We start from the raw sequence: 27954 nt of genomic DNA, 5'->3' as shown, positions 1-27954 counted from the left end.
CATTTGAAATATGGTCAATCATTTAAAACATTTATCATTGTTAGAAAGACGTGGTTGTTAAAGTCAGAATTATAATTATTAATATTTCACATCAATCATCACGGTTTCCTTTCATATACATTCTTTCAGTAATTAAACATGTTAAAGTTGAACTTTTACCGTTATAAGGTTGCTTTATATGCTTTTTGTTTAACTGTTTTGTAATATGACTATTTTAAACAAAAGCTGAACACAGTTAGTATAAACATAAAGCTTTCTTAACTTTAATATTCACAACACAACATGGTGACACAAATATTACATTATTAATACCTTCGCTCAATCAAAATAAGAAGTATTAAAAAGAATACAAAGTTTTGTCAATAGTTTACATTTAGTTGATATTAACATTAGTCTGTGTTCTCTTATTTGACGTATTTTAACTTAAAGTTGTGATTTTGAAATGAAAGTAACGAGACATAGATGTCACTTCCTGCCATCTTTAAAAAAATTATTTTGTCTGAATCAGTTGTTTAAATTTCTCTGACTGTTTAATTTCAGACCCTGAATTTCGACTTCTTAGATTTTATGCAGTAAAATAGTTGATCAACTTGGTATCAATAAAAAAACCCATTCCTAAAATAAAAACCAGCTGGTTAAATATATTTCAAACGTCCCTCTCTGTTAGCTGGTGTTTTTGCTACCACATAAATCTGTGTGTGAAGAACAACATCAGATTTGTGTTTGGAGCTGGAGTGAAACTTATTATTATGGCAAGTAAGTGTCAGACTCAATTTAATATTTCATTCACATTTTTAATATAACAGTGGAGCTCACGTTGCCTTTTTTGTAGGTTTTGTTTCACATCATTAGGGTTCTTTTAATTTGACTAAAACCAAAGTTATTTCCTTTTAAAATCAAGGTTTACTCCTAAATTTAAACTTTGCCTCCCATTCCACACAAAAAAACACTTTGGAGTCATTGATCTAAAACTAAACCTAGTGTCCTATGTCTCACATTACAAGTAGAAAAAATTCTGAAACATTAAAGGACGTTACTGGTTTCACATTTAAAATCCTGCTGGTGTAGAAGATTAAAGCTCTTAAGATTAAAGACCAAGAGGAAACTGTAGAAACTAAAACACTGTGTGACACAATTTGGAGTCACCAAACTCATATTTGGAGCTGGAACTAAACTTCAAGTAGAAAAAAGTGAGTAAATATGAACTCGAAAACTCAGCGTGTAAATCAGACTGTGTATTTAACGTTCTTCAAATCCTACAAAATGTGATTTACAAACCTCTCAATGACATGGGTGTTTAGATTCTTATAGAGTTATTATAATTTACCGTCATGTCTCAACATCTTATTTACTTTATTTCGTGCATTCATTCATTCATTCACCTCAGAGATGCTGCAGAGCGACAGATTTTGTCAGAACCACTTTAAATCATGAAAATCCACAAAATATATACACTACGCTGGCATGTTGAAGCACGGCGCTGGTTTTTGTAGCTGGTTTAGTTCCTGTGTGAATAACAACAACTTCAAAATCATATTTGGATCTGGAATCAGAGCTGTCATAATGTCAAGTAAGTGTGTTGTCAACATCAACACATCATTATATTTGTTTTTGACATGTATTCATCTTTTTTTTAATTACCATAAAACAGATTGAAATGAAGTGAAGTGAAGTTAGAACTTAATTAATCCCAAAGGAAATCCTTGTGCCAGAGACGGCTCAAAAATTACAACAGAAAGTAAAACAACGTAATAATAGAAACAGCTGAGTTACAGAAGTGTATAAAAGTTAACACCAGTGCCGATCGGTAAATTCTTAACAACACAGAAGTGTTCTGTCCACAGCTGTGTTTCAACACAAGATAAAAACTTAATTAAAGAACTTTCTGATGTTGCAGAATCATCTCAGCAGAAACTTACAGACACGACTGACCAGCCAAACTTTAATAACATAAAGACTTATCACTGTTGTTAGTATATTTCATACAATCATAAACACATAATTCATTTTTGTGTATTTAAAACTTCGTGGCATTAGTTATTTGTATTACAAAGGATATGTTAAATCCCAAAATAAACTTCTGACTTATTACAAATAGGAACGTAACAGTGATGTCACCAGTTTAAACACTTGTTTTATTTTAGCTGCAGCTGAAAATACCAGAATTATTAATTAAATTTGTTGTGAAATGTTTTAAATCAGATTCAGTCATAGGAAATATATCATATCATTTGTTGTTAAACTGATAATTTTGAAATAAAAACTTAGTCGGTGGATTCAAAAACAAACACAATTTAATGTATTAATAGAAAGGTTACATTTTCACTCAGTTTTGTTGATAATATATATTTTTAAATATCCACTCAGTCACATCATAGCTGCTGATTTGTTTTTGCTGCCAGACAAATGTTTGTGTGAATAACAACATCAGGACTTTCTTTGGATCTGGAATTAAACTTGTTATTCTGACAAGTAAGTGTGAGACTGTTTTAGACACAACTGAACTCACGGTTCATCTAATGAAGGATATTAACGACAGCAAGAAAATTAAAACGTAAAAAAAAAAGTTAAAGGTTTTTTAAAAAAGTAAAAAATTAAAGTAAAATATCCTGATTAAAATGAAGTGCAAAAACAATACATTTGTTTGTTTGTTTGTTTTGAAATTATTATAATCAAACACCTTTAATGAAGTGATGGCACTATAAGTTTAACAGATTAACATGGTTAAATAACAGATTTTTCCTAATTTTTTACGATAAAATACCTTCAACAGAATGAAAATAAGATAAAATACACCTTTATTGATCCCACAATTGAGAAATTCCAGTATGTAAATGGTCAAATGACTGCCAGCAACACCTGCCAATTAAAAAACATTTATTAAAAAAAGGAAAATATTGTGATTCAAATGAAGTTCATAAACAATACATTTATGTATTTTTTTAAATTTACGTTTTTACTGAGTACTTTTCTGTTTCTGAAACGATATGACGCAGCTTCGCTTAGATACCGCTGAGCTGTTTTAGTACAATGACAAACTGTTGTGGAATTACAATGATAACAGAATCCTGTTTGGATCAGGATTAAAAATGATCGTTGTGTTGAGTAAGTTATCAAATATACACACAAATATTTTGACACTCACATTAGCAACCATCATGCTTCTATAAAGAGGTGTCTCAAATGTTAAACTGTTAACGATATTACTAACAGTTTCAGCAAAGCACTTGTGCCGTTACTTAAACTGCACTTCTTGGAATATTTGAAGTGTACAAGAAGCAAAATGTTGATATAAAAAATGAAAAAAATAAAAATAAATTAGTAAGGTATATGTGACTTTACATAAATCAAATATTAATAAGCTTAGAAATTTAGAAATATTGCAAATTATAGGATTTATGAGAAAATGTTCTGGACATATTCATACACGGTATATATGAGTGTACATTTAATATGTGTATTATAAATACCACACAATATAAGACCCACAGGTAAGGTTCCAAAATTAGTGAATTACTGTGCAACAGTAACTGAGACAAACACCGAACCTCATGATTATGTATTTGTATAAAATGTATAAAAATGTGCGTTTACTAAAAATATACTTTCAGTGTAGAAACATACAAATGTTGGACTTAGAATAAATACAATACATATGATACAATAAAAACTGAATAAAGACAGTAAAGTTAAAACAGTTTGGAGTAATGAATGAAAAGTGCTGTCACGTGTGATGATGTGCTTTGCTTTACTAAAGTCAGTAAAATTTTAATAGTAAAAATCTGTAAAATGAGTATGAGTATGATTAAGTCGTCTGTCTGACCTTCAAATAAATCAATAAAAAGAGAATTTAAAAAATCAGTAAAATATACTAATGGATAAATATGCAGAGTTGAGCCTCCAAAAACAAGTCTAGGAAAACTTCAATTTATTTTCCAACGGTTGTTTGATTTGGGGTGATTATGTTTGAAATGTCAGTTTTCCTATCCAGTGAAGCTGAGTTTTAACGCGGTTGTTTCAGAGCTTGTTTCAGTCACAGTGTGTCTGTGAGTGACGTCTTTCACTTCGATGTTCTTTGGTTTGTCTCGTTTCTTCTTAATCAAACCGAGTGAGAAGAGAAAACTTCCTCTGAAGTGGACACGCAGTAATGTCAGTGATGTTTGAACATTATCCCAGTGTGTTGATGAGTTGTCCTTTTGTGTTTTTCAGATGAGGGAGAGTCCAAACCGTCCTACTACAAACTACAAACTGCGATTCCATCAGATGATGAAAGCACCAACCTCACAGTGTGCTTGGCCACCGGCTTCAACAGACACAATGCATCAGATTTCAAGCCAGAAGCTGTCATGATAAAAGGCGACTCGCTGTACAACCAGGTGACTTTGGTGTCATCTCCAAAAGAATGTGGATTGGGTATGACATAAATAATTATTATATTTAGAATTAGTGTGTGTATGCAGGTTTTTTAAATGCAGAAGAACTCGATAACAAACATTATTTTATTTTAGTTTTTTATGTGTGTCAATTTTGACGTCACAGCTGGCCGGAAAACATTTTAGGCTGAATCCAAATGTCCGCACTTCAAATTTTGTGGGCGCGTTCACGGGAAGTCTGGGAGTGTTTAGGGCTCCAAAGCTACAATCCATCCAGTCCACAGGGGCCTCAAGTGGACTTTCTGCAGACTTCACTTATTTAATTACCCACAGTTCATTGCAATACAGACGTGACGTTGTGGGTTTTTCAACTGCTGAAAAAAAATGTGCTAAATAGTTATTGATAGTTAGGTCTGTTAAATGTTAATCACACACCACATGATGATAGATAGAGAGATATGTATACGTACAGGCTGTAGAGGGACTGACCATACGTTTATTATCACAGCCTGTCAGACTGTGTATCAGGCTGTGATAGGCTGAAAATATTGGCTGAAAAACAACAGAAGAAGGTTTCTAATGTGAGTGATACTCAGTTTATTGAGTCATAGTCCTGATTTACACACATCTCTGTTGTTGAACATGTGTAGCTGTTACATAGAGATGTATTCATACATTTTTTAGTTACAAAAAAAAGCTATACATGGGATTTAAATCTTGATATCTGCAGGGACAGATGAGGAGGCACTTACATGACATTTATATGAATATGACAGCAGCGATAAAGGGGTTTTTTTGGGGAGTTTTTCCTTATCCGCTGCGAGGGTCATAAGGACAGAGGGATGTCGTATGCTGTAAAGCCCTGTGAGGCAAATTGTGATTTGTGATATTGGGCTTTATAAATAAAATTGATTGATTGATTGATTGATAGTTGAATGTTTTCATGGTAACAAGTAAAACAGTCTCGAGAGCTGTCTATCAGCCGCTTGCAGTCCCTGCTTGCAGACTTTACATGATGACAGTAAACACGTCACACTACGTACAGCTGAAGTCTGCGAGGGCTCAGTCTGCAGGTCCAGAGGGTGGACGTTTGGATTCAGCCTTTGTAAACAGACAGCAGCGTGGACGCTGGTGAAAATGTTACGGTGGTTACTTCTTTTTTACATCCCTGATTTGTTCTGTCTCAAACCTAGACCCTGGTGTGAATGCCAGTTGTAACTTGACCAATAAATACAAAAGCCAGGTGTTTGCGGGTGTCAGTGACAAAGGTGCTCAATAATATAGTGTAATTTTTTTATTCTGACAATAATGAAATGTAAAAAAAATCATTTAAAATTCAAATGGAAATCTGATCTCCAAATGATACCGTCATGTATATATTTGGAAAAAATGGAAAATTGGAATTGAAAAACCTGAAATGGAAAATTTAAAGGCTCAAAGTGATTATGAAAAATGACCAAAAAGTTTTAAAACTCATTTGAAAAATGGGGTCAAAGTTCAAATTCCTGTTTTCCATTCACTGTTTAGTTTTTGGAGCTCTGTCTAAATGACAGGGGTCTGAAACCAGTTGGGACATTGATGCATTTAATGAGTCTGACTGATGAAGATAAATTATCATCACCGTCATAACTAATAATCACTCATCTTGTCTGATATCTTTCAGCTGAAACTGATTTAGGTGGATCTCCGACGTGTGAAGATAAACTGGAACCAGGTTTGTATTAAATGTGACTGAACAGCTGATTGTGTTTAAAACTCTGCTTGTGCTCTGTTTCAATCTTCGTGATGATGATGATGATGATGATGTTGTTGTTCGCAGATGCAAAGGTGAACCTCATGACTCTGACCATCATGGGCCTCAGACTGCTCTTCATCAAAACCATTGTCTTCAACGTCCTGATGACTCTGCGGCTGTGGATCAGTCAGTGTGAGTACGAAACCACAAGACTCAAACAAATACTGTCAATGATTCTGTAAACTCCAATAACAAACAGACCTTTATTTCCAGTTTCCTGTTTTATGTCTGATCATATTTTAGTACAACGCCTCCCTGTTTTCTGATCCGATCAAACCCTGTTCTGTTTTCCTAAACCCAATCACGTGTGTGTTGTTGAAAGACAAAAAAACATCAGCTGGCGGTGTTGTACCGACGTAGTGCTTTTATTTTGAAAGAGACTGTATGCAAACTGTACATTTCCTGTGAAAACAGAAGTGTATTTTGAAAATAGACAATGCATGTAACAGGCTGAAGTTGACACGACGTCCCAGAACGTCAACTATTTCAGCATTGAAGCAAAACAGCCATTCTTTCCAATCCTTAAATAAGAGCTCTGAGTTTCCAGAACATCACCACGTAGACATTCATCATGATGTGTCAGATCTGGATTTATTGTAGATAAATGTAGAAATTCCCTCAGAAACAAACAAGTTAAGACATTTTTGGCATTATGGACATGACTGAGAGAACAGTGGAAGGACACATGAAGACGTCCACGAGACATAAAACAAGTCCAGTTTATCCTGAACATCTAAACCACTGATGAGGAGAAAACCAAGGTGATCATCACAGTTACTACCTGAACTTTGTGCTGTAAAAGTCCAGTAGATCTGAAGAAGTTATGTCTTGGTTGAACTTTGACCTTTTGTAGTTGTGTAGAACTCACAATGGACGAAACTGTGAACAGTTTAGAGATCTACAGTCCAGTTCAGCTTGTAGTGAAGTCTGCTGGTCAAGTCAAAATGACCACAGGCGGCGTGTTGGCTTGCTGCAGCAGGTGCTCCGTCCCCACCGAGCCCTCTGTTTCCATCCTCACGGTGTGCTGGTGTCAGACGGTGGATTGCTCGTTGTATGTGTGGCTGGTTATTTATATTATTGTGGCGTACTGATTATGAATACAGTCCATCTGATGCTGGTTTTGTTTCATCACTGTAGCCAGTATCTCACTATCACTATCCTCATTCAGATTTTAAGAAGCTACAAATTATATTCAGCCACAAAATAAGNTCAGAAGCACAGAGAGTCGTTGACTAGAGATGATACGCCGTCTCATGGTGGTCACTTCCTGTCAACGTTACAAATCAGAAGCACAGAGAGTCGTTGACTAGAGATGATACGCCGTCTCATGGTGGTCACTTCCTGTCAACCAGCAGGTCCGACAGTAGTTTCCTGTTTCAACTTGTCCTGTTGCAAATATTTGGTCTGAACTGGGCTATAAGTTCCCAGTCAGTGGCTTAAATGGTTATACTGGACCTGGTTCCCTTCAGATGCTGCTGTAATTATGTGTCTGTACGGAGACGAATGTTCTGTAAAGTTATGAAAAACTGTTGAACCCTGAGGAACAACAGTGTGAACACAAATATGCAAACAAGTGCAGAAATTATTTTAATTAAAAATTAGAGTTAAGTAATTACATACATTCCTGAAACGCCTCAACATTTCATCTCAGTGTTTTTGTCTTTTTCTTTTTTTACATTTCTCTGAATGTCTCGATGAAAATGGACTCACAGTTGCTGTTGACAACTTTCTGTGATGTTATTTTGCATCATATTTCAGAAACCTGCAGAGGTTGTTGATGTGTTGTGTTCACTGACAGATGTAAACTGAAGAAATCTGCAGTCTTTGTCTTTTGTTATTAAATCTGTTTCAGCTCACATTCATTAAATATCGTTTCATGTTTTTTTTGTTTTTCTTTGCAGAACTTCACCAGAGGACAAAAAAAACCTCCAAGATGTCGGATTCGCAGGACGACTCCCTGATCAATTCGACGAAGTCATCGCTCGGCTTCGCTTCTTCTTCCCTCACTGTCCCATACGTCTGTTTCATGTACAGTAACTTGTATAAATGTAATATCATCTCTTGATATCATCACACTGTGGACGGATGTGTTGGAGAAGTTTGTCTGTCTGTCAGTGATGTTTTAACTCTTTCTGTCCCGCTGATGTAAATGTCACATTTAATGGACTGTTCGTCCTGCTTTCAGAAAAAAAACACATTTTTTTTAAAAAACTGCTGCGTGATATTTCCTGTGTGCCGCTGTAGAAATAAAGACTGAAACAACAGACTGAAAAACTTTTGTGTTTTTTATTTACAATTTCTCTTTTAACTCTGGGTTTAAAGCCTCCCATCAGGAGGTCTTTTCTCCTGAGGTTATTAAAATATGAAAGTAGAAAAGTGTGTGCATGGAAACTCTTGAGCTGAAGACAACATGCTCACCTCCTGCTTAGGTGCCCCAGAAAAGTTAACTCAAGTTAACTCAAAAGGTCGACATTTTGGTCTCAAACATGTTGGTGAAGATTCTCAGTCATCCAGGTCATGGTAATTCAAAGTGCTGTATCATGGGCAACTGGACTTGCTTGAGTTTCTTAAAGAACGTTGGTGCGGAGTCGCAGGCTTTTTGATTCCTCACAAGTCCATTAGACCTAAGAGGCCTCTTGGATGAGAGGTGAAATGTCTTCAAGAGACTCAAGCAGGTCCCGTTGCCCACGATACAGCACTTAGGGTCTCAGAGACCTTTCTCAAGACTTGAGAACGTTTGAGACCAAAATGTCGACCTTTTTAAAATAAATCATGCAAAGGTCAAGAAGTGTGTGCGGGAATCACAGTTTTTTATTTAAGTGGTAACTGTTCATGATGAAGGTGACTAAATACTGAAGTCACCATACTTTAAATGAGCATGAAATATAAGTTGACCAAATATAGAAGATCTTCTGGATCAGTGGTTCCCAGCTGGTCCAGTTTTCTCCTTAGTCATAATTTCAAGGCCCACACAGTTGATTAGCCTACATTCAGTGGATTGGAGAGGGAAGGTGTCGGTTAAATCACAGATATTTCACCAGGTTTTACAGCTGAGGACTCAAACAGAAGATCTGTTTTAAAACAATGTTCATGGTTCTGAAGAGAAACAGAAGGTCAGTGTCTGTTTATCTGATTAGTACAGAACTTTGTTTCAAACCATGTAGAACATGAAGTGCAGAAAAATATAAATCATATATTAAAAAGTGAACAAAGTTTACAGAACAAACAGTTTTATGATCAATGTTTAAACAGTTTGAGTAGTAAAAATCCTACAGTGTCCACATGTTACTGACCACCTCAGGAGCTCCAGAGAAAGACATTTAACTTCATATCTGCTGTAACCAGGGGCATTAGATGAGACAGTGCAGGCAGTGCAGTTGCACATGGGCCCCTGGGGTGGAATTTAATTTAAAAATGGTGCCATTTGCTGTATATGTCCTTAAAAATCAAACCCACCTGCGTCATAGTGTTCTATTTTATTTTATTTTTTTTATACATTCAGTGGCTAAATAAATAAAATTATAAGTTTTTTCTACATAAACTATAAAATCTATAAATGAACTATAAAAACTGATGATTGAAATGAGTTGTTTCTTACTGTCTCTGATACTTTTGTCAGATATGATGATTGCTGGGTGATATGTATACTGATGTTGTCCAGTGTTGAGTCTCTTTTTGTGTCACGACTATACATGTATAATAGCGGGGAACTGCCCATTGTTCCGACCATATTAAACTCATTGTTCGAAGTCCGTTCCGAAATCATCATGATGCCCTGTGGTTAAGGTCTGGTTAGGTTTAGGCACAAACATGATGCCCTGTGGTTAAGGTCTGGTTAGGTTTAGGCACAAAAACCACTTGGTAAGGGTCAAGAAAAGATCATGGTGTGGGTTAAAATGAAAAAGAAAGTGACAAACACATAAGCTGTGAGCCTGCTCCGCTTCAAGCCAGTCGCGGCGCACCATACGCCCGCTGCGAGCCGTTCAGCACCGCGGACAGTCGGACTAATGGGATGTCGAACCAATGTGCTGTCGAACCAATGACATGGACCCTAATAGCGTGCACAGAGGCCCATTGTAGTTTCCTGACGCCGCTGACTGTAATATCCTCTTTAAGAAACAGACGGCAGATTTAAAGGTGCTTCATCTGTTTGAAGATTAAACACCAACAAAGATGGAGAGTCATAAATTCTGTCATCGTGACTCACAACTAAATGTTTTTAACTCTGATCCAATGAGAAGCAGCACTGCTCTTAACCTTTCTTGTTAGAACAATGAAGATGTTTTTATTCACTTATTTAACCTTTATTGAACCAGGAAGTCCCATTGAGATTGAAAATAGGGGAGACCTGGCTGAGGCAGCAGCCAATCAGAACACATTAAAATGCAACAAATACAACATATAATACAAGAACACATTAAAATGCAACAAATACAACATATAATACAAAAATCTACAATAAAACAACAACTATTCAAACACAGTGGCCTCTAAAGAAAAAACAAGCACATGTCTCTGTCACCACTTTCTTTATGATTTCCTTAAATTCATCAGTGGATATAAATGTTTCCAATTTCAGATCTTTTTGAAGATTGTTCCATGTTTTCCAATTTCAGATCTTTTTGAAGATTGTTCCATGTCTGTGGTGCAGAGTAGGAAATGTTCCCCAGATCTGTTAAAACATGGGCTTCATTAAAAAGCAACCAGTTGGAGGAGCGTAGTTGGAAACTACCAGAGCTGACACACAGAAGGGTGCAGAGGTCGACTGGGAGTTTGCCCAATATTGCTTTCTAGATAAAAATATACCAGTGCTGTTGTCTGCAAGTGGTCAATAACATCCAACCCACCAAATCATAAAGAATGCAGTGATGAGTCAGAGACTTTGTAATAAAAGGTAGAGATGCACTGTACACTGAATCAAGGCTGTGTAAAATGGAGGAGGCTACATGCCTATACAATATGTTACCTTAATCAATCACAGACAGAAAAGTAGCTTCCACAAGTTTTTTCTCAGCACTAAAAGTAAAACAAGATTTATTTCTAAAATAAAAACCAACCTTCACTTTAAGCTTCCTAACTAGAGCAGCAGTATGTACATTAAATAAAAGCTTATCATCTGTCCATATATCCAAGTATGAGAACAGTCTTTCAATGGATTTACTGTCAGAAGACAAGATGCTGAAATCATCAAGAGGCTGTGAGCGAGCTATTGAGAAGACCATGAACTTTGTTTTCTAAACATTTAAAATCAATGTTAAACTCAGCAGAGCAGTTTGTAATGACTGACAGTCTGTCTGAAGCTCCTGCACCACCTGCACTATGGAGGAAGCATGTGTGTACATGACAGTGTCATCTGCATATAATTGTATTTTTGCTGGAATGTCTTTACCCAAATAATTTCTAAAAAAAATAAGAAAACAAAATAGGCCCCAAGATGGAACCCTGGGGGACACCTTTAGTTATCAGAAGAAATTCCGATTTACGGCCTTCTTCATAAACACACTAAGTATGACCTGGGAAATAATTTTGGAACCAGTGTACAGCCTGAGGACAGAAACCATATGTAACACATGAGATAAAATAAGATGAGATGAGATTAAATAAGATAAAACATTATTTATCAGGGGAAATTGTTGCAATACAGTGCAAAGCGTACATTAAATGTAATGAAGTAAATACTGGTAGTAAAAAACAAAGCAGTCAGAACTCAGAATAATGAAGTTTATTTCTACATAACATGTAGCCACATTAAAAACAGAGCATACATCACACTTGAAGAAAAACAAGCTCTTCTTCACAATTTAAAGGATTTAAAGAAAACCGTTGACACTCTGCACCTGACTGTATGTAGTTTACCTGCGATCCGACTTGTAAGCTCGCACCGCTGATTTGCTGAACCTTATGATTTTATTTTGTAGAAACCAAAATGCTCAGGACATAAGAACACAAGCAGTAAAATACTTATTCCAATAAATATAAATATACTGGAGTAAAAGTGAAAGTTGACAATAATGAAATAAAAACTTAAGTAAATATTCCCTTTGTACATTAAAATAAATATTGGTCCTTGATTCTGAGAAATCTGAGTAATTTTTCTGTTTAATTTAGAATTTATTCAGATAGATTCCCTCTTCTGTTTAGTTTGGAGGTAGCATGATGTCATCAGCATTGTTATCTGTTTCACATTAATGACAACAGTGGAAATAATTGTTGGACTTTATTGTGTCATAGGTGACATTTTGTAATTGTGTGTTTCCTGCTGTGAAAAGTCAAACTGATGATAACAACAACAACAACAACAACAACAATAACAATAATGATAATAAACTTTCTTTTTATAGTTCTTTTCAAAAACAGGTTTACAAATGAATTTTCCATTGACTGCATCAGTATGTTGTGCGCACCCAGTTCCTAATAAAGAGGACAACTTTAGCTTAAAAAATGTAATGTAATGTAATTTAATTTAAAAAACCTTCACGGGGAACACATCTGTCGCCATTCGTGCTTGGGAATTATAAGTTTGTCACACATTGAATGCCCTGATTGTGAGTGGGACGATGGATTGATTTACTATACGGAGCAAATTACAACAAAGCACCAGCGAAGACCATCGACCACTGAAAGAAAAGGGAAAATGAAAACTGTCAGTGGACAGCTACCTGTCCTACTGTGATAAGAGTGATAACACACATAGAAGCAGTTGTGCACAGATAAAAATACAGACGTGCCTTGAGCACAAAAAGTTTGAAAACATTTGCTGTAGAATGTCTGAATTTTCATTATAGCATAATACATATTAATATTTCTGAATGTCACATACAAGTTTAAACATTGTGATATAGCACAATGCTTATTTATTTTTACACACTTACAGACTCAGCACAGTGAAGATATATTTTTATTCTTCTTAATTACTGTTGTTAAACACTGCAGCATGATGCACATTTCTATTTCTATTTCATTTTATATTTTATTACTTTATATTTACATATTTCCATTTCATACTGTTATTCTTATAATTCTCTGTTCTTTACATCGGAGCGACTGTCATGAGTCACAGTTTCCTCCTCCAATAATCAGTTTCTGATTCTGACTGATGAGATGGTGGGAAATGAAACACTGGTGATTTAAAGGAATTCATTGAGTCATTTCAGGAACAAATGATAAAGAAGTTAATCTATATTTTAGTCATTTCCCTCAACATGTAGGCAGCTGATCAGAACACTGACTCTGCTTCATCTGAACTGATGGAGGTCAAACGGATTGTCTCGTTATAGTTTGCTGTGTTTTAATGACTTTAGTTTGTTGTTGAGTTGTCGTGTGGTCACGCTGAAGCTGTGACTCAGCCACATGTTGTTTATTGAAACTCAAGAGTGTTAATCAGTGTTTGTGATCAGCAGAGCGGCTCAAACTGGATCGAGCTGCGATTCTCTCTGTGGCTTCCTGTTTGTTCTGCTGCACCGAAAACAGCAGCAATGCAGATAACAGTGTGTGTGTGTGTGTGTGTGTGTGTGAAAGAGAGAGAGACACCTGTGTCTTTGTGAGGACATTTTGACATCAATAATAAAATCAAATACGTTTTGTTGTATATCAGCACTTGGTTAGACACCGACAAAAAAAGCCGTCCTTACATGTTGGCAAGATATGTGACTACACACCGACATTGTTGAACGAAGCCCAGTGGTGTCAGAGGGAAACGTGTCAGGGCAACAATGTAAGTTAACGGGCCGAAAGGCCAACTAGGGCAGGTGTGAGGGGTGATGGATGGAACCAACAACCACTGGTTCTCACCCAGGGGGCCAGTGTTCACTTCCTGTAAGACTGTAAAGCCAAACCCTGTTCTTTTTTCCTAAACCCAGCCACGTGTGTGTGTTGAAGGAAAACTAAGATCAATGCACAGTGTTGTACTGATGTAGTGCTTTTATTTTGAAAGAGACTGTATCAAACTGTACATTTCCTGTGAAAACAGAAGTGTATTTTGAAAACAGACAATGCATGTAACAGACTGAAGTTGACACGGCGTCCCAGAACGTCAACAACCAACACACCCAGGGTACCTTGGACGTCATATGTGGACGTGGAAAGTCCATGACCAAACGTGGACATGTGATAAGGTCACAGTGAGGATGTGTTGTTTGTGTTATTGACCACTGATGTTGGTGATCCGGCTCAAAGTTCATGTCAGGGATTGTTCACACCTAATGAGATCAGTTGTGTTAAAATGAACTCTGGTACGTTTGTTAGTACGGTTCATTTAGGCTGGTGTGAAAGCTGTCAGTGACATCCTGGTGTGGATCAAACAACCAAACCGAGACCACTTAAAAAGTTGAGTCTTGGCCCGCTTCCAAACGGACTCTGGTGCCATCACATCCTCACTGTGACCTCGTCACATGTCCAGGTTTGGTCATAGACTTTCCACGTCCACATATGACGTCCAAGGTACCCTGGGTGTGTTGGTTGTTGATGTTCTGGGTCTTTGACAAAAATGACAGAAACATAGAACAAGCAGGAATTAAGAGACGACTGTGACAGAGTTCTGATAATGAAGACGCTGATCACCGTCAGGAGATCACATATTTATACACATATAATGTTCATTTCTTTTCGCTGATGAATTTCTGCAGTTTATGAACCCTAAACTTGATCTGTGAATGTGTGTCATCACCTCTGGTTACAGACTGAATGGAAACATGAAAACCAGAGTGTAACTCACAGCTGTGTGTGTGTGTGTGTGTGTGTGTGTGTGTGTGTGTGTGTGTGTTTCAGCCCACTTCCACTCCACCTGTTTTCCACCGGCTCTGAGTGTGTTCATAATTAAGTATTAATTTAACCTTTCAGACTCTAAATCTCAACAGTAAACATGTTAAACATGTTACAGCTCATAATTTTTGTTCTGCGTCTGCTTTTCCTGGTTCAGGCCACGTAAACTCTAAAAGTTTTAGAGTGTGTATTGTGTGTTGTTTTATTTGAAGTGAAGTGTTTTTCAGTCAAAGATGTGAAGAGTTAGTGTGATCAGCTGCGGCCGCCTCAGTGACTGACATAGAGGTGACACCACAGTCCAGCACCAGTGCAAAATGCAAACGGTGTCATGGACGTGATGACTCTTCCTTCTTTAATGTTTCATGTTTCAGACCTCTTCGTTTACGTGAAATCCAGCGATGGGACAAAGTCATTTTTTTGCAAGTCACATGTAAGTCTCAGGTCTTTGCACTCAAGTCCCAAGTCAAGTCCTGAGTCCTAAACTCTGAGTTCATAATGCACTCTTCAACAATTTAATGCCAGTTTATTTAAATTGCCCTTATTTTAAATGCTCTATAAAATGTGCATTTATTTCTTCATCATCATCATCATCATCATCAAACTGTTGTTCATTCCGGGAAAAACTTTGTTTTGTTTTATTTTCACCTCTTTACCGTGGTGTCCGTTAGCCTCTTCTGACAGGGAACTGAAGCTTTTATATTGAAGCCGATGTACTTCACTGACAACAGAAACTTTACTTCTTTACTTCTGCAGCAGCCTCGACTGGTTTGTGTGTCAGTAAATTAAAGCAAAGACTCAAATACAGCGTGCACCTCTTCTTTCTTTCTTTCTTTCTTTCTTTCTTTCATTAATCGTATTTGATTGTGATGATGCAGTTTAACGAGTGCAGAGTGTCAGACTGATGTGAGAACACACAGAGTTAATATACTGATTATTTTCAACTCTTGCACTGATGTCATTTTTTGTAGCTGGCTAAAGTACGAGGTCATGTGACTGGAGTCTTGTTGCTGCAGCAGACAGAGATACACTCACTGGCCACTTTATTAGGTACACCTTGCTGGTGCCAGGTTGGACCCCCCTTTTTACTGCTGTGAGTGTTTGTAAGACGACAGTTTATCTCTTTGCTGTTGAAACATGTCACAGGGTCAACTCCATAAAAACTGATTGTCCCAGTTTGGTTTGGTGACTGGTCTGCACGGAGCTCTGACATCAGTCTGACTCTTATTAGCAGATCAAATATGAGCATGTTGTTGCAGAAGAAGAAAGAGTTGCCTCCATCACTGTGCTTCAGTGCAGAATCTTTATCTGATCAGCACAAACGAGTCGCGTAAACCAACCTACAAATTAGACCTTATATGATTCTTTATTTTGGTATCAAAGACATTTGGACTTTATGTGTCCATGTGTCCTGTGACCTCATGTCTCTGCAGGACGACATCAGCTGGGAGACATTATCAGCTGACACATACGTGTTTTTCTGTTTAAGTAATATTATGCACTGTGATTTCATTGGTTCAGAAATAAATGAAATCATTATCAGAGTTCAGACTGACTCTGCAAATTAAAGTGACTTCAGGGCGTCCAAATCATCAACATTCAAACTGTGTGGGTCACACACATCTTAATTTAAAATAAGATTATTTTGAGAACCAGAAGCTTTTAAGCAAATTAAAAAGACAAATTAAATCATGAACAAGTTAAAAAAACAAACTACACAAATAAATAAAAACAAAATATTGATACTATCTGTGTTTACATGTAAATGTCTCTCTGCTTTATCACACTGTGAAACTTGTTATCTTTCATTATTTGTCGTCTTGTGAAGGTGTTTGAGGCTGTGATCTGATTGGCTGCTGCTGCTGCTGGTGGAAAATCTTCTGTCTCACTGTTTCCACAGGATGTGGTCGCTCAGTGAGGACGAGCTGCACAAAGATGCCTGCGTCACAGACGAAGGTGGCGGTGGTTTCTGCCTCAAAGCCTGCTGGGACAGGATGTGTGGGCGGGGAGATGGAGGTCAGGCGGTGCTGGGGTGAAGACGTATCGTCAGGTGTGGCCTCAGAATCAGTGTGAGAAAACAGGCGCCTAAATATAAACCGTATAAACCATCAGCGCAGCAGGTCACATGTTCCTTTGTGTGATAAATGGGTCGCTCAGTATTTAACTTGTATATCCAGGTGTGACTGAGCGGCCAGGTGGAGGTGGCACACAGCTGCTCAGGCGCCTGAAGCCACCACGACGGCCCCAAATCTTTATGTGTTTTACTTTTCATTAATTTTAGATGTTTTCATATTGTTCTCATGTTACAGTCAGACTCCTCTCTTCAGCCTGTCAATATTCATATATTCTTCTTACAGTGACTTTAAACCTTCTGTGAGAATAAACAAGATGAGATATTTAAATTACAATAACTGCTAAAACACAAGCAAAATAAAACAGTGTAAGATATTAAAACATCATATAAACTAAAACTGTTTTTGATTCTCAGTGAAAGTAAAAATTATTGGGGTTAAGGTGATGGCCACCTAATCCTGATCTTTTCCAAAGTCTCGCAAATTATTTGAAACAGCCGAAACATTTTGAAGGAAACGTGATGGCGCCCAGTCTCACTCTGTCGACGAATACTGGCGCTTAGACAGTGACCTGCAGCATCAGACACTGATGAAAAAAGCCGTTCTTTCACATCAACATGATACATGGCTGGTCACTGTTATTGTTAAAAGACACCCAGTGGCATCAGGGGGAAACGCTTTGGGGCAGCATTGTAAGTTAAGGGGGCAAAGGTCTGAGTAGGCCCGGCAGGTAGGGTGGTGGATGGGTCCAACAATCACTGACTTTCACTTTTCAGGACGAGGTTCACTTCCTGTGTGTTTGTAAAGCCAAACCCTGTTCGTTTTTTCTGAACGTAACGACACTAATTTGTTGTTGAAGGAAAAATATGTCAACCTGTGCTTTTATTTTGAAAGAGACTGTATGCAAACTGTACATTTCCTGTGAAAACAGAAGTGTATTTTGAAAACAGACAATGCATGTAACAGACTGAAGTTGACACGGCGTCCCAGAACGTCAACAACCAACACACCCAGGGTACCTTGGACGTCATATGTGGACGTGGAAAGTCCATGACCAAACGTGGACATGTGACGAGGTCACAGTGAGGATGATGTTGGATGGGAACATGAAGACAACAGAGGCCCAAATTTGTAGCCTCCAAACATTTTGATCCTGTCTGTCAGTAACATCAACAAAAGAAACAGAGTAGACAGGACTAAAAGGAAAGTTCAGCAGAATCAAATGTGGTGTAATAATATCTGTCCTATGTTCAGCAATACATTTATCACCAGTATACTGCATACACATATATTAAACAACTAAACTTAAGTATTTGAGTAAAGTATGAGTACCTCCAAACCACAGAGCAGAGGTCAGCTATGTTTCCCAGCTGCCCCTGCACAGGATGAAGCATGACGAGGAGTAAATGAAGACAGATGGTGAGAAATGTTTGTTACCTGTAAGAATCTGTGTTGTTTCAGTTTGGGCCCTTTAAGGAGAATCACCTGGGGCCCCTGGAGGTCTGAATCATGAGGTCCTTCAACAGGAGTTCGGACTCTTATTCAGGTTTTGCCTCCATCAGGTTTGTTACAGTCCTGCTGTGGATGAATTTAGCTTTATTGTTATGTTTATGTTTCACTCCATCTCTTCGTCCTCTGGACTTCCTGTTGGTGATATTACAAGACCACATTTGATTCTGCTGAACTTTCCTTTTAGTCCTGTCTACTCTGTTTCTTTTGTTGATGTTACTGACAGACAGGATCAAGGCTATATACTGGGCCTCTGTTGTCTTCATGTTCCCATCCAACTCATCCTCACTGTGACCTCGTCACATGTCCACGTTTGGTCATGGACTTTCCACGTCCACATATGACGTCCAAGGTACCCTGGGTGTGTTGGTTGTTGACGTTCTGGGACGCCGTGTCAGCTTCAGCCTGTTACATGCATTGTCTGTTTTCAAAATACACTTCTGTTTTCACAGGAAATGTACAGTTTGCATACAGTCTCTTTCAAAATAAAAGCACTATGTCGGTACAACACCATAAATTGTTGATTCAAACACACACACGTGGTTGGGTTTAGGAAAAAGAACAGGGTTTGGTTTTACAATCTTACAGGAAGTGAGCACCGGCCTCCTGGGTGAAAGTCAGTGGTTGTTGGACCCATCCACCCCTGCTCCTGCCCGGCCTACTCGGTCTTTCCCCACCTTAACTTTAGTTGTTTTCCTGTCACATCTCCCCCTGACGCCTCCGGGCGCTGTTAAATAATAATGGCGACCGGCTGCATATCATGCTGAGTGAAAGGACGACTCATTTGTTCAGTGTCTGATGCCAGAAGTCGCTGACCAAGTGCCAGTATTCAACGACTTTGGAGTGAGACCGGGTTGTCTTGTCATGTACGATGTATAAAACACAATATAAGCGGCAGCTTCATTATACTTTTCACAGAACCAGAACTAGCTCTCCTCTGCTGGAAAAAAAAACTCCTGCAGGTTTTCTGTACGTTAGTTTGTTAAAACTTAAGTAAAGTGCACCATGTGACACACAGGCGCCCCTCGATGAGACACGGCCACCAAAATGCAGTGGTGGAAGCACAGCGGCTCAAGTTCTGTACTTAGGTACAAATCTGAGGTACTTATACTTTACTTGAGTCTTTTCTTTTCTTCTACTCCACTACATTTCAGTGACGCTTTAGTCACAAATGAAGTTTTTTTTACACATAACATATGAACATATAGTTTGTTTTTTTTGTCATAAATTAAATTACAAAAATTTAAAGACCTACAAGTAGAGCTGAAATTATTAGCTGAATAAACAGTTAGTCGATTTTCCTTCATTTAGTACTCTCACTTTTCATACTTAATACATTGTACTGATGATACTGTCATGTTTTAAGTTACGTTTTGTAGTATTATAGTGTAGTATTTTTACAGCAAGTTTTTTGTACTTATACTCAAGTACAGAATCTGAATACTTCGTCCACCACTGCAAAAATATATATATAATAATGTAGGAACCAGCTGATGAACAACACAGTGTTTATTATTATACATCATTACATGACATCATTTAAAACTGTGTTCAATATGACTTTGTTCTCTATTTATATTTGCCTCTCTTTTATCATTTGATTAATATGGTTATAGTCTGAAGTTTATAGGTGTAAAAATCCTCATCATCATGATGAAGGTAGAGTGTGACCCGCTGTGACAGTAACCATGTGACTCTGTGGTGACTGTACTGGTGATGGAAAAATCATTTGTTTGTTTGTTGGTTGTGTTTGTTTGTTTGGTTTTCTGCAGCTTCACCGCCAACAGGATGTCAGCAGCAGGATGTGCACGAGCTTCAAAAGAAGCAGAAGTAGAAACGAGGCTGCAGCAGCGTGAAACTTTGAGGTCACAATCTGACAAACATCCGTCGGCACACAGATGAGGAAAAAACACGACCTCAGAATATTTCCGACACGTGTGGAGGAAAAAAAAATAAAAACTTGCAACTGAAAGTGTCTCAAAACTTCCAGGAAGAAATAAAATAATATCAAAAACATATAAATATATATATGAGAAAAACTATGTGTGGTAACACTGTGATATATTATCTGTTCATACAACAGCTTTCACACAGGGCTGTCCACAGGAGGACCTACAAGTGTTAACAAATATATTCACTGACATTTATATCTGCATGGAAGTCTGTTACAAACCATTTATGATATTTAGGCATCAGGGCTGTCCACATACTTATGGTCAAATATTGTATATTTACATAATAAGGTCCAACGGTTCAACCAAACTGTCGGCCATCACTCCCGCTCTCTGGGAGCTCTCCTGCTCCGTCTCCACAGACTGCCCTCAGTGATATAATCAACATGTGGAGTAAAGTGTTCCCTACACTTCTGTTAGTGTTATATGTTGTGTAAAATTTATGATGCGTCCTTGAAAAGTGCTGAAAACGTTTTTAAATTTTGTCCATAAAAATGTGTGGGAACGCTGAAAGAAAGAAGTGGTGTTTCATAAAGCCGTAACACCGTCAGTCTGGACCTCCAAGACTTCCTGAAGAAGTGTGTGAGGGACAGACTTTATAATGATTAACATACATCAGGTTCAAAATGATTCAACGCATCTTTTGCAGCAAGTGTCTCATTGTTCAACGGAAGGACATCAGAGGTCAGAGGTCAGAGGTCAGGGGTCAGGGGTCAGGGGGGGATTCCTTGTCTGTCTCTGTGTAAAGTGATGAACAGACACTAAAATGCTTTAAAACAAACGTGTCATGTGTGGATCATCATGGACACACAGAGGAGGACAACAGGGTTTATTTTTATTACTCTGACTGTGAAAACTACAGAAATGAAATGAAATATAAATGAGATAATGTTTGGACGAGTCCAGGCTGCTGAAACACATGTGAATGCATCAAAAGTCTGAGGGCGATAAAAGATCAGATTTTACATGAAATTGTTTGATTTCAGGGGAAGAAATGACTTTATATTCGGCTCTGGGTTACAGGTTTGGAGTCATTTGTCCTGCAGGTGGTGTGCTGCTGCCATTCCTATTGCTTTTCCATGTGACAACAGCGCCACTGTGTGACTTCTCTCAGGAACTGCTACCCTCACATCAACAAGTCCTGAGTGAAGCAGAGGCTTGTACTACAAAGCCACTTCAACTCAGCCAGGATATCTTCTGGTTATCTGCTTTGACTAAGCTTAACTTTGGACATCTGGATAAGCGCTGCTACAAAGCTGGTTATCAACTAGTTCAGTCAGCTCTGGGTTTTCCTATCAGCCACGAGCGTGTTCATGTGAAAGAGCCAGTGGTGTTAATTATGGGCCACATCATCAGAACCATGAATGAAGTAGGCTGCTTCATATTATATGAGATGAAACGGCAGCAAAAGTGTCTGCTACTGTGAGACAGTCAAATGTCAGTGGCGTGGGATGGAAACAACAATCTGTAATCTTCAAAAGGAAAATCTAGAAACATTGTAAACACCATCCAAAAATGTAGCGTCATCTGAGACTTAAGTTAGGTGCATGTATCACTGAGCTATGGGCCAATGTGACATTAGTACAGAGTATTATTTTGCTGTTTAGTTGGACGATGATAATACCACCCTCAATCTGTCACATAAAACACTTTGAAGTGACGCCAGACTGTTTGTGTTACTGAAGTAAAGGCTGGAAAAGTAGTTAAGGACTGATGAGGTCTGTCTGATCCAAATGTTACATTTATAATAACAGGAGCCAATTAATAATGTCTGGATTATTTTACTAATAAAATATGATGTGTTTTGTCCCAGTTCTCATCACACAGGTGTCTCAGGTTATTTTGAGCTGCAGTGATGAATCAGAGTGTAAAATATCACCATCACTGCAGACTGAAATAAACTTTGCATCATTTCAAACAGTGTTAAAATCATGTGTTTAGTGTTGTAAACAATCTCTCCATTTGTTAGAAGCTCTGTTTTAAAACCAGTGGAAATAATGAAATGATTCTACTGACCTGTGACAGCATACAGGCTGCTCTTTTTTACCTGCTGTCACTCTGGACTTTGCTACATGGAGACTTTTTTCTTCAGTGATCTGATTGGTCAGAGGTCGGGGTGTTGACAGGCTGTGATCCCATACCCTGAAGTTAACCTGCTCTGGAGCAGCTTAGCTGTTCAGCATACGTTGCCACGGTGATTTATCATGGTCAAAAGAGAACCAGCTTGGTAGTGCTGAAAACCCAGAGTTAAGCCCAAAGTTATCTGGCTAACTTCAAATCCTGCTTCCTAGTACAGGCCTCAGGACATTTCTGTCACGTGAGAAGGATCTTACCGAAGACGACTGCATTAAAGAAAACTGTGATGTACAGAGCCATGTCGTACACTTCACCCAGGTGACCAGTAGGATCACTTTAAAGAGACACTAAGAACCTCAATGATCAAAAGAGAAATCATGTTCAACCAGCATTTGATGTAATGCTTGTGAAGGTCATGTGTATTTGTGGCGCTTTAAAATTGTCAGTGTTGTCAACTGTCTACGATGTCATCATTTAATATTTTGTCTTGTTTTTTGCATTTTGTGTGGACCCCAGGGAGAGTGGTCGTTACTCAAAATGAGCATTCATTAACATGATTTACTACAAGGTGACTCCTCTGCAGTGGGACATTTATAATTATTTAGTACTTTAACTTTGCAGAATTGGTCCAATGTTCTATGTCCTGGCCGTGGAACAGTGGACCAGCTCTTTACCCTTGCGAGGCTCCTGGAGGGGTCGTGGGAGTTTGCCCATCCAGTCTACATGTGTTTTGTGGACTTGGAGCTGGACCTGTTTTTGATATTCATGGACAGGATCTCGCAACCGGGGGAGGAAGGGATCCGGTTTGGAGCCCTCAGAGTCACATCTCTGCTTTTTGCAGACGATGTGGTTCTGTTGGCTCCATCTCACCGTGACCTCCAGCATGACCTGGGGCAGTTTGCAGCCAAGTGCAAAGCGGTCAGGATGAGAGTCAGCACCTCCAAATCCTAGGTCGTGGTTCTCTGCTGGAGAACGGTGGATTATTCTCTCTGGGTTGGGAGAGAGACGAAGGAGAAGGAGAAGAGAGGAGGTGAGTATCTCCAGGTCTTGTTCACAAGTGAGAGTAGAATGTAGCATGAGATGGATTGGCGGTTTTGTGCGGTGGCTGCAGTGATGCGGGCGCTGCACCCGACCATCATGATGAAGAGAGAGCTGAGCCAGAAGGTGAAGCTTTCCATTTCCTGGTCCTTCTCCGTCCCAACCCTCACCTATGGTCATGAGCTCTGGGTAGTGACTGAAAGAATGAGGTCACAGATATAAGCGTCTGAAATGAGTTTCCTCTGTAGGGTGTCTGGGCTCAGCCTTAGAGATAGGGGGAGGAGTCAGACATCTGGAGGGAGCTCTGAGTAGAGCCGCTGCTCCTTCATGTTGAGGTGGTTCAACATCTGATCAGGACACCCAGCTTTGGATGAGCACTTGAAATGGATGGATGAATGCATGTGGAAAAATACCTATAAAGCAGAGTTTGAAAAAACTGAGGGACCGGACCTTCAGGCTGGTTAGAGCAAACTTTATGTCACCAGGTTTGGCCTGAATTTCCCTGCTGCCAGCATTAAAATCAGCCTGTTAGCACCAGGGTTGTTTCTTTAAGACATCACTGTCATGTTCTGTTGTGAATAAATACTAACAAAGTCGTGTTACTGCAGGAATACTGAATGTTGAAGCAGTTTGGTGTTCAATGCCTTGTCAGGAAGGTTTACATACATGTATACACTCGGCTACTGCAGGGTTCCTCTTTGCTTTTTGATGTGACACCAGCGCCACCGTGTGGCTCTTCTTTGGGACTGTTAATGAAGCAGGAATGAAAAAATATGTTCAACTCATTAATCAGCTGCTCAGATCATGTTTAACTTGTAGAAGCAGGTTGTTGTGCAGCAACAACAACAACAATATATTTATGGCAGCAATACTAGGCTACTGCTAATAATAATAATAATAATAATAACATTCCACCATTATTCCATCTGAAAAATATTTCCAGACTCCGGTCATCTCTCTCTGACTCCATGGCAGAACCCGTTATTCACACCTTTATCACCTCCCGTATGGAGTCTCGTTGTGGTTCCCACAGGGCCCTGGACAGGTTCCAGTAAGTGGTGGGGTCCTCGCTTGTACCAAGCCCTGGAAGACATCACCCCCACCCTCATCTACCTTCGACAGCTACTGGTCAAATCCTGCATCCACTAACCTCCCCCTCCTCACCTACAAGTCCCTTCATGGTCATGCCTCCCAGTACCCCGTCCAGAACAGTCCTCTGACACGGGTCTGCAGTCCACCCCAGACTTTTTTACATTGGTGTTCTCTTGTTTACAGAGCTATGCTTGGTTAACTTCCAGGATATTTATGTGTGTACATTAAAGAGGCAGCAGACAGCATCTTTTCCTAAATATATCATGATGAAAATAATGTGGGTTGCACAGGGTAGTGTCCACAGTAAAATCAGACTATCAGCGTTTACATAGGTTACTTAGTGACTTTGCAATCTGTGCAATAAGCTTCTGCCACCGGTGCCGAAATTTCACGGAAAAAATCTTCTTTACGGCAGGAAACGCGTCATGTATTGCGAAACTGGTCGGTCAGCCAATCAGGGACTGGAGCTGGTCCTTATGAGGAGTTGGGCATGAGATAGTTGAGTCAGGAGCACAATGGCAGACGGACAAAGTTTGGAGACAAGTGAAAAACAGCCTAGCAAAAGAAAAGGAGCTCCTCTGTGTGAGGAGGCAAAGAAGAGCAAAAAGGAGAGTGATAAAAGAAGAGGAAAAACAAGAGTAAACCTCAGTCAGGCGTTCAAGAGATGGAGGGAGCTCCGTGACCAAAGAGGCTTCAAAACCCATGTCCAGCTAGCTTTCTTTCTAATGGATCAGTAAGTAACACGGCTAAATGTTAGCTAGACCAGAGAGGACTGTACTGTACTGGCTGCTAGTTCATTCCTAGCTGGCCAGCATCGCAAATCGCCGCAACCAGGGAGCGGGTAGCGAGTGTTGGTCGGCTGACATCCTGGTTGCCATTCTACGGCAGCCCTCGGACAGTGATACCCCCCTCCCTTCCTTCTGTTCTCTTCTCACGGAGGCAGCTATCCACGCACATCGCCCAGCTAAGTTACGCCCAGCTAAGTGAACACTGGACTTTGTTTCCCATTCAATTTGAGCTCCAACCGGCCGCATGGTTTCCATACGGTAGCGTTTATTCTAGAATGGGGACTGTTTACATGTGCATATTGGTATAATTCCACTGTGTCTACTGTTGTTTGTACTGGTACTGTACATATTGGTATCATTTACTGTGAGTTGTTTGTACTGGTACTGTACATATTGGTATCATTTACTGTGAGCTGTTTGTACTGGTACTGTGCATTCTGCTATAATTATTTGCATTACTTATTTATTTATTTATTTATTGCCTTTATTTAACCAGGTCGGTCCCGTTGAGACACAATGATCTCTTTTTCAAGGGAAGCCTGGCCAAGACAGCAGCATAGAAAAGTTGCAACAAATTATAAGACACACAGAAATCACACAGCAACAGAGAAAAAATACATTACTATTACTACTTATTACTATTTGTTTTTTCTTCAGATAAATCTGATAATTGTTGCTCGGTCTCTTTACTCATTTATTTAGTAGAGTGTCCACACACCTTCTCATTCTACATATACATAGAGGTATACTGGTGGCTTTACAGCCTACATTTTATTGATTATCTCTGATCCCCACGCTCAATTTGGTCGTTGCCACAGTGTGACGCAACACCACTGACACTAGGTGGCGCCAAGCTAAAAAAAAAAAAAAGAATCCTATCTGTTGCCTCTTTAAACAAAAATAGAAAATGGCCCTGAACATGTTTTTATTGTCTGTACCGAGGGTTCATACAGAGTTTTGGCAATCTGGCACTCGTTGGTTCCTCTCGGATGTTTCAAAGCTCTGCTGCAGGATTTTTGTACACAGTCATTTACGCTGATCAGCCAAAACATTAAAACCACTGGCGGGTTAAGTGCATCACAGTGATCATCTTGTTACAGTGCAATGGTCTGCTGGGACACGTTGGGTCCTGGCATTCATGTGGATGCTACTTGACGTGCTCCATCCACCCAAACACTGTTGTAGACAAAATAAACCCCCTCATGGCAACAGCACTTATCGATGGCAGTGACCCCCCAGCAGGACAATGCACCATGCCACATCACAAAAACTGCTCAGGCATGACCTGAGGTACGGGACAAAGAGCTCAAGGCGTCACCCTGACCTCCAAATACCCCAGATCCCAACCTGATCAAACATCTGAGGGACGTGCTTGTACCCCAGAGTTACCCCCGATCCACATTGGGTGCTCCTTGGACTGAACTTAGCTCTGACCTGTTAGGACATGGACACAGGACCTGTGGAGGGTGTCCCTTGGTGTCTGGCACCAGGGTGTTAGCTTCTTTTGGGTCCTGTGGGTTGTGAGGTGAGGTAACCGCACGTCCCACAGATGTTTGATCAGATGGGGATCTGGGGAATTTGGAGGGCAGGTTGATGCCTTGATCTCTTTGTCACGTTCCTCGCAGCATTCCTGAGCAGTTTTTGTGGTGTGGCGTGACTCATTGTCCTGCTGGGGGGCCACAGCTACTGGGGAGTGCTTTGTCTGCACTGGTGCTCAGGTGGGTGGAGCCTGTGTGGTGACACCCACATAAATGTCCCAACAGAACATTGAACTGCAACAAGATGATCAGTGTTGTTCACTTCACCTGTCAGGGGTTTCAGTGTTTTGGCTGATTGGTATATATGCCAATGTCAGGGTGCATTTTAGCTGCTCTTTGTAATAATGTGTCGTCCACCTGTTTTATGCTTCTATGGTTCACTTACAGCAGATATTAACATGCTGTGTTTTATATTGCTTGTTTTAGTCGGCACATGAGGATGGACATGGACATTGTCGTGTTGGACATGAGGACATTTTAAACGACTGCAAAGTTGATTTGCCGCCAAGTTAAGACACATCAGAAGAGCTAACGAGCTGACTCACGTGAAGGACTGGACCTGAGGTGAAGCTAGCTCACCCAGCCCGAGCTAACAGGATGCTAGCTCCAGCTATCTTCATCACTGAGCACACCTGTAAGGTAAGACAGTACTGTGTGTGTCCTGTGGTTAAATACCTGTCACACTGCTGTGACCTGAGAGAGCTCGTTAATTTTTACACACCTATGAGCAGAAGGGTTTTACTGTAATATACTGTAAGTCACAACATACTGATGCTACAGTTTCACAGCTCATCTCTGCACACTGACGTGCTTGACGTGCTGACGTATTGCGGTAAGCGAGTTGTGTCATTTCCGGTGTTTCTGTGACAGCGTCTCTGTACTGCTCTGGTGAATTCTACTAGCCTGCTTTCTCACTTCAGTTGCTTTAACGTTGCTTTAACGTCTACTTCAAGTCTTATTCTGT

At 39.4% G+C, this 27954-nt stretch overlaps 1 protein-coding gene and 1 long non-coding RNA gene across 4 annotated transcripts in view; both read left to right on the top strand.

The window, feature by feature from the left end:
- The window catches only part of LOC126409129 (T cell receptor alpha chain MC.7.G5-like), a gene marked incomplete at its 5' end in the record, with an annotated part of 64576 nt that extends 56145 nt beyond the window's left edge, over positions 1 to 8431 (top strand). The window contains 4 exons of the mRNA XM_050075068.1: positions 4210 to 4413; positions 6037 to 6087; positions 6193 to 6300; positions 8070 to 8431. Of these exons, the coding sequence (XP_049931025.1) occupies positions 4210 to 4413; positions 6037 to 6087; positions 6193 to 6300; positions 8070 to 8071 (365 nt within the window). The remainder of the gene's footprint in view (positions 1 to 4209; positions 4414 to 6036; positions 6088 to 6192; positions 6301 to 8069) is intronic.
- Positions 8432 to 14403: 5972 nt separating this feature from the next.
- Positions 14404 to 22880, top strand: LOC126408787 (uncharacterized). Of its 3 annotated transcripts, none has more exons than XR_007571953.1 (3): positions 14404 to 14566; positions 16826 to 16975; positions 20279 to 22880. It is a non-coding gene; the product is annotated as an uncharacterized LOC126408787 (long non-coding RNA). The 3 variants fall into 3 exon arrangements; XR_007571955.1 differs by having other exon boundaries at positions 16826 to 16994; XR_007571954.1 differs by having other exon boundaries at positions 14404 to 14607.
- Positions 22881 to 27954: the final 5074 nt, after the last annotated feature.

Source organism: Epinephelus moara, chromosome 21, assembly GCF_006386435.1.
Source record: "Epinephelus moara isolate mb chromosome 21, YSFRI_EMoa_1.0, whole genome shotgun sequence".
Lineage (NCBI taxonomy): Eukaryota > Metazoa > Chordata > Actinopteri > Perciformes > Serranidae > Epinephelus > Epinephelus moara.
Note: the sequence above shows the minus strand (reverse complement) of the source record. Positions and strands in the feature narration are given on the sequence as shown.